Raw genomic sequence first — 7,979 nt, forward strand, 5'->3', positions numbered from 1 at the left:
CCGTAATACAAACGTGTACAGTATACCTGTAAAACTCATTTATACACCTGTAGTACACAAATGGCTCCTGGAATACACATACTGTACATCTACTACTTAAATGTATCCCGAAACTTGTATCTACAATATACATGTGTATATCTCTAATATATACAATACTTTAATACGCACACATACATCTGTAACACGAACACACTTACAATGCATATACACACCTGTAATATATACCTATACACCCCTGATATAAATGTTAACACCTGTAACACCTTGTAGGTAGTAGGTATTAGGCAGCTACCAAACATGGAGGTACTACCGCCTGGGAAGATATTGGAAGCATAATGTGTTGTCTAATGGTAGACCCTGCTGCCATATGGCATCACGACTATTGTGACCAAGTCCCAGGTTGCTCATCTGGCTTTCTGCCTCATTTACACACAATTGCAGGGTCTCAATTGTTTCTCTTACTATTGACAACACAACATACATATATTGTTCCTCACTTTTGAATTTGTTTTTCATTTTGTATTTTTTTGTGGTTCTTTATTATTATTATTATTATTATTATTATTATTTCGTCCCCCAGGCCCCGATGTGGGTCAGTGACCTGTGCCTGGGTGGGCTAATTCCCGTAAAAAAAATAAATAAAAAAAAAAATTAACGCTCCTCTTTGTGAACAGCGTCAGTGGGTGCAAAACCGCGGACGATGTGGGGAGTGTGGGGACCCCTGGGACCTGCCTCGACCCCGACCAAACGAAGCTGGGGGCATGTGGAGCACCGGGATCATCTCCAGGGTGTACCGGGAGGGCGAGGTGAGTATACTGGTTACTAGGAGAGCCAGGTGAGTGTATTACGTATACCCGGAAACTCATAAACTTCAAAAATAAAAGAGCAGAATCCACTACACTGAAATCGTGAGGTGATGAAGCCAAGACTGAAGTTATGATGTTTGAAACAGTTTTGTGAATCGTAAGTAAGGTCAGAAGACGAGTTAGGTCATGAGTCTGAAACAATGGCGGTATAACTATGAGACCTGAAGCCTCAACTCTCAAACCTGCCTTACCACCTGATCAAGACAGTGTTTCTCGGCAGGTACTGACGGTGACGGTTCACCTGACGGCGAATCACATGGGCTGGTTCGAGTTCCGTCTGTGTCCCAACAATGACCCGACCCAGTACGTGAAGCAGAGCTGCCTTAATAAACACGTCCTCCGCTTACTGGACTACCCCGGCACCAGGTGAGTGGGGTGAGGAGGGCGAAGTGTGAGGATGTAGGGAAGAAGTGTGAGGAGGGTGAGTAGGGAGGGGCGAAGTGTGAGGAGGGAGGGGAGAAGTGTAAAGATGGTGAGGCGAAACAGGAGGAGTGTGAGAGTGAGGAGTGTGAGAGAAGAAGTGTAAGGAGGGTGAGCGGCGGGGCAGTGTGAGGAGGTGAGGAGGGAGGAAAGAGGTACAAGTCCAACAACACAAGACGTAGCTCCGACTGGCACTACCCGGACATCAGGTCAGTGTTGGAAGGCGTTAGGAGGAAGGAGGAGTGACTGTACCCCATGGATTAGGGGAGAGAGGGCACGTGGGGAGTTGGGAGGGAGAGAGAGGGGGGGAGAAGAGGAATTAAGGGATGAATATAAAGGAGAATGGGAGAGATGCATACAGAGAAAGGAGGAGGAAGGAGAGGAAGGAGAGGAAGGAGGGGATACATATGGGGGAAGGAAGAGAGGAAGGAGGAATATACATACAGGAGGAGGTGGGGAGGGGTGCGTGTCGAGGAGGGGGGGAGACAAAGGAACTAGAGAGAAGGGAGAGGAAATGAATGAACATGAAAGGGGAGAATGAGAAGAGAACCAATAGAGAATGGATAAAACACAGTGGACATGGGGAAGAGATGAAGAGATGACACTTAGAGCGAGACGAGGGAGACATGTGGAGAGGGGAGAAGAAGATGAAGTCAGACATAGACAAGAATAAATTATTTCATTAGAGGGGAAAGAAATTAGATAAAAGGGAGAGGAAGACACCGAGTAGGGGGGAGAGGGGGAGGTAAGTGTGTGGGAGGAGAAGAGAAAAACCCAAATAAGGGAAACAGATGGTAAGGATTAATAGGTTGGAGATAAATATTAGAATGAGAAAGATCGACAGAGAATAACAATAGAGTTTGAGGATTGATGCAAGATACAAAATATACAGGAATAAGGAAAGGATAAGTAAGAAGTAATGATGAAGAAGTCAGGTTGGCAGGATGTGGCTCACCTAACATGATAAAGTTATCATTGTGTCTAAAAGAAATAGCTATGGGTTTCTAAACATATAATAATTCTTTTTAACAGTACCTCCCTCAGCTTCTGAAGCCTCTAATTATGTAAAACTTTAAAATCTGAAGTACTGATTATATAAACTGTTAGCATGTGAAGTTGTCATTATCTCAACCCTAGACACACAAGTCCTCATTATCTACACCATCAACATCACAAGATCACACATTTTTAAATCGTGAACCATTTCCAGCTTAATTCTCTCGTAAAAATCAGAATCCAGTATTGCGTCTGGCTGCTCTAAACGCCGGCTCGAGTATCTCCTTATCTTCCTAACCGGCATCTTGAGTGCCACTTGGACCATTAACTCTGCGTCTGGAGTGCCACTCACATCGTCTCGTCGACAGGTACCACCTGAAGCACTCCCAGACCGGGCTCTTCCGTATCCGTCTCCAGCTGCCACCCGGCCTCACCTGCACCCAGTGTGTCGTCCAGTGGCACTACACGACAGGTGAGTGGCTGTGGCACTGTACGACAAGCTAGTGCGTGCTACTACACGACAGTTGGCTGATGGCGTCCAGAGGCACTACACAATAGGAGAGTATGTGTCACGACACGACAGATGAGTCCATTCCTCTACAAGACAGGTAAGTGTGGTAGTGACATAATACGACACATGACAGAACGTCTTTATGGCAGTTGGGCACTACACGACACATGAGTGTGTCGTCCAGGAACACTACACGACAGATGAGTGTGTCGTCCAGGAACACTACACGACAGATGAGTGTGTCGTCCAGGAACACTACACGACAGATGAGTGTGTCGTCCAGTAACACTACACGACAGATGAGTATGTCGTCCAGGAACACTACACGACAGATGAGTGTGTCGTCCAGTAACACTACACGACCGATGAGTGTGTCCAGGAACACACGACAGATGTGGTCCAGAACTACACGACAGATGGTTCGTCCGACACTCACGACAGATGGTGTCGTCCACACGACAGATGTATGTCGTCCAGGAACGACAGATGAGTGTGTCGTCCAGGAACACCACGACAGATGAGTGTGTCGTCCAGAACACTACACGACAGATGAGTGTGTCGTCAGAACACTACACGACAGATGAGTGTGTCGTCCAGGAACACTACACGACAGATGAGTGTGTCAGTAACACTACACGACAGATGAGTATGTCGTCCAGGAACACTACGACAGATGAGTGTGTCGTCCAGGAACACTACACGACAGATGAGGTGTGTCATCAGTGGCACTACACGACAGATGAGTGTGTCGTCAGTAACTCACGACAGATGAGTGTGTCGTCCAGTAACCTACACGACAGATGAGTATGTCGTCCAGTGGCACCACGACAGATGAGTGTGTCGTCCAGTGGCACTACGACAGATGAGTGTGTCGTCCAGTAACACTACGACAGATGAGTGTGTCGTCAAGTACCGACAGATGAGTATGTCGTCAGACACTACACGACAGATGAGTGTGTCGTCCAGTAACACTACACGACAGATGAGTGTGTCGTCCAGTAACACTACACGACAGATGAGTGTGTCGTCCAGTAACACTACACGACAGATGAGTGTGTCATCCAGTGGCACTACACGACACATGTGGCACTATACGTCAGATAAGTACGTGAGCCAAATGTAGGTACATTAGTTTAGTACATACTGATGCTAATGTTATTGTCTGTATGTGTGTGTGTGCTTCTATGTAATTGTATGTTACATGAGTGTTTGTGCATGCGTACATGTCTGCATAAAAAAGCTGTGTGACTAAGCTGTATGACTAAGAGACAATGGATTACTAAAATAATTCAAGAATGTGTGACACTGTACTATAGGGAATAAGGAAAAGAAAAAGGAGTGGCAAAATGCACTTCCTCAGGTCACTTCTGAAGCTGATTATATCCACGTGTTTCAGGCAATAACTGGGGGTTCTGTAAGGACGGCAGCAACAAGCCCGGGTGTGGCCCCAGAAAGTGTTCCGCGGGTGCTCCGACATCGCCGTCTACGATCACAACGACCCCACCTACTTCCAGTTCGCCAACCTCACCAAAGAGTCAGACCTCTCCAAGTTCCTGCAGCTCAAGACACCGAGGAACACGACGGGAATCCTTACGACGATCAGTTTAATCTTGACAATAGTGGATTTGTTGACCCCTTCGACACTACTGACGATGAGGAAGGTCTTGTCCAGGGCGAGCCGGATCACCTCACTAACTTCGAGGATAATTTCAATCGTGATTTCAATGGAAGGAACGAAGTGACGCCCCCCTCTCAGTGAGTGGACCAGTCGTAAACCAGTTCTTGACCTTCCACAGAGACACCGACCCAACATCTAAACCTTCTATCACCTTCGTCGACGACATCAAGTCAAAGATTCACGACAACAACGACCAACAACTGTCCTCGGGCGTCCCTCTACCTAAAGAAACCTTCTCTCTCGACGGTCCCACCTTCAGGGATCCCCAGTACTTCAACGAGAGACAAAACGCCCTCCCAAGCTCATCACAAAAGAAATATGTGTCATCTGATGACTTCAGGAGAGCTATACAGTTTGAAAGAGACGACCGAAGTAGTCAGCTATCTGCCCCTACTCCCTTCCTGTCTCTTATTAATGATGACAACAACCAGCCTGTGGTCATCAACTCATACGACAGGGTCACACCAAGCCCCTTGGGTCCTCCCTTGGTACTTCCTCACCCTCAGTCCCCCAGTCAACGGTCAATTATTACGCCGGGGAGAATCCACTCAGTCCACTCAGACCAGCCGCCAAGTTACAGACCTCTAGCGAAAACGGCAGAGAGAACAGATTCAGGAGACAGTAATGGGGTGCGAGAAGGCGGCGCTCTCGTCACAACGGGGTCAACCGGTACCACTACAAGGCATTGCTCCTGTGACGATGCAAGTGTTGCAGAACCTTCCAGCACTATTGCAAGGCGACGAGTCTTCTGGAAGTCCACCTTTAGCCTTGCAGGTCTGTTGATATACCTTTTTATTACACCTCCTCCCTAGTGCACTCCTCTGTATTCTGATTTCCTATCAACCATAATCCATTCCTAAACATGGTGTGTAAAATGATCACCAAGCTTCATAACCTCCCCCTAACACTACTTACAACATATATAATGGTAGTCATTATACAGTCAACAAAAGCTTCCAATTCTATCACTGTTGTTTCTGTGTTTTACACAATTAATTCTTAATGACCTTCATAGTTCACCCAATCCTGTATAAAGAGGATTATAGAGAACTGGTAACCAAAATATGCATTGATTAGTGTTTTATGTAAGTCTGTAATCCGTTTATGAATTTTGTATTTTATTGAGTGCTGCAATTAACATGTAATGCTTAAATCATCCTTTCAGGAGAGTCTTTCTGTATCTTATTCCAAGTTATATTGCAGGAAATGTTGCCTTCGTACTTCTTACTTTATTTTAAGATTCTATACTTAAAATTCACCAGCAATATGTTTCAGTGTGATGTACGACCACCGCTTCTAATACAACTAGTCACTGCCGTAAATTACACTGTTAACCGTATCCTGAATGTTGTCATAAAATTCATATACATTCACTTTAAGCTCATGAACTTTACATCATACAGTCTCCCTATTTCAGTTCTGCATATTTACATAATGCTTCACGTTGCTGTCTACCATAGTATCGTAATTGTACTTTGGATTAAATGCTGCCTCTGTCTTGTTATTGAGTCACACTAGATTTTATCTCGCATGACCAATTCCAATTAAAATAGTTGATGACCATAGTTCGTACCACCCGACAGTACGACACTTCAGGTTCAGGTACTAAGTGTTACTCCTATTATGTCCTTGGCGTCTGTATTACAGATCTTTTACAAGTTTGTTCTATATTCCAGCTTTATATTTGCTGACCACACTGGCCGACACTCAGTCAACTGCTTCTGGAACAGTACCAACGACTGCCTCTAATATATTATTTCCTTCAATGTCTATTTATTTAGGATGATATTTGAACATTTTAATTTGCTTAATGTTACCGTACCGAGGACTGAGTCAGTCAAGTGGATACAGCATGACCTCCTGCCCTAAAGGTCGCTGTTTCGCACATAAAGAACCACAGTCCACCCAGCTGTGAATGGGTACATAACTAAACATTTGGGGAGGTGTAAGTGGTCGTGTGTAGTGCCTACACTGATTCCTTGTTTCTAGAGCGGCTTAGTGTACACCGTGCTGTACTCTACTGCCCTTGGGACCTGTGGGACCCACTTTCATCATATTCCAAGTGTTGTTCTGTATTTTGCTTGGCGTTACCACACTCATATGTTACCACTATTTACCTTTTGGTTAACATAACACTGTATCCCCAATGTCCATTGTTCATATATCTTTTGCATCTGTTGATCATTGTTAACAGTACCAGACTTATTTACTAATGGTGAGGACTTTGCAGGTGCCGCTGTCCAGCCTCAACAGTCATGAGTCCATCGAGCGTTTGCTCCTCCTTCAACGGGCCCTCACCCTCGCCTCCTCCTCCTCGAATAAGCCGTCTCCCTTCGTCCTAATCTTGGTCTAGGAGTGACGTTATCCTCCGCCTCCTCCAGGATAGAGGCCCCATCGTCTTCATCTTGGTTATTTTATGTTATTTCTTGTTTATTTACATGTTTTCTCAATCCTAAATCCGTAGTCGACTTCATATTCAACTCCGAGTGATGTCAAATTGTTTTCCAATTAACCTAATACTTGTTTTCAATTGAAGTCATGTGGTCTGCAAATGACGTTATACTGGTCAACAATGACATCATATAAATATACTATTAATGTCATATAGGCCTGACAATGACGTCAATCTAATTTACAAGTGACGCCATAATAATCTCAGCACCGTCACACTTATCTATAAATGAAATAATATTCTCTAAGAGTGACGTCATCAATAGTACCATAAAAAACGTAAGTTATAAAGGAAAAACTATTTTATAAATTGCTTTGTTGTACACAATAATCTGCCCTTGTTATATAGGTTAAGGATCCAACGACTGTAAATACAAAAGAACTGTAGAATGTAGAATCGGAATGAGGTGTTTGTTGTTACTGTGACTACTAACACTGTTGTTGTAGCTGTTAGTTAAGTCAGATTCTCTCTTGAGATGATGTAAGCATTTACCTTTAGTCCTGAGTTAAGGTCTGATTTGTATATGTTAAATGGCCATTTTTTAATTACTTATGGATGTATTTTCATTTTGCAAGTTCCCCATTGTTACTAAATACTGTTGTGTGTTGTACACTGAAGAACACTGATTAAAAACATCGACGTCAGTGATAAGAACAACTACAACAAAAATAACAATAACTATCACAACACCAATACCACAACAAGCCAACAACAACAACAAAATATGGAAGCACAGAAATAAAATAAAAAAGGAGGAAGAAAGAAAAGGTAAAAGAAAGAAAGAAAAGAGACTGTGTGTGAGCGTAGGAGTTAGAGGTCCTGGGAGGCCATGAGAGCCCCCAACCAACACCAGCAGCAGCAATAACAAGACTCGGTGCACCACAGACCCTCACCGCCCTCCTCTTCATTACCGTCCACCGTCTTCCTCCTGCTCTTCAAGTGGGTTGTTCCCGGGGCCGATTTTTACCTGGATTGGGCAGTTCTTGGTCACGTTTTGGGAGGGATTGTAGGTGTGGTGTGTGTGTGTGTGTGTGTGTGTGTGCCAGGTAGGTA

At 44.4% G+C, this 7,979-nt stretch overlaps 1 protein-coding gene across 1 annotated transcript in view; it reads left to right on the forward strand.

The window, feature by feature from the left end:
- The window catches only part of LOC121876612, a 34,916-nt gene extending 27,459 nt beyond the window's left edge, over positions 1–7,457 (forward strand). Inside the window, exons 2-6 of the mRNA XM_042381883.1 lie at positions 678–809; positions 1,090–1,235; positions 2,654–2,757; positions 4,193–5,248; positions 6,705–7,457. Coding sequence (XP_042237817.1) covers positions 678–809; positions 1,090–1,235; positions 2,654–2,757; positions 4,193–4,404 — 594 coding nt within the window. The 3' untranslated portion in view covers positions 4,405–5,248; positions 6,705–7,457. The remainder of the gene's footprint in view (positions 1–677; positions 810–1,089; positions 1,236–2,653; positions 2,758–4,192; positions 5,249–6,704) is intronic.
- Positions 7,458–7,979: the final 522 nt, after the last annotated feature.

This window comes from Homarus americanus, unplaced genomic scaffold (assembly GCF_018991925.1).
Source record: "Homarus americanus isolate GMGI-L3 unplaced genomic scaffold, GMGI_Hamer_2.0 scaffold28, whole genome shotgun sequence".
NCBI classification, from domain to species: domain Eukaryota; kingdom Metazoa; phylum Arthropoda; class Malacostraca; order Decapoda; family Nephropidae; genus Homarus; species Homarus americanus.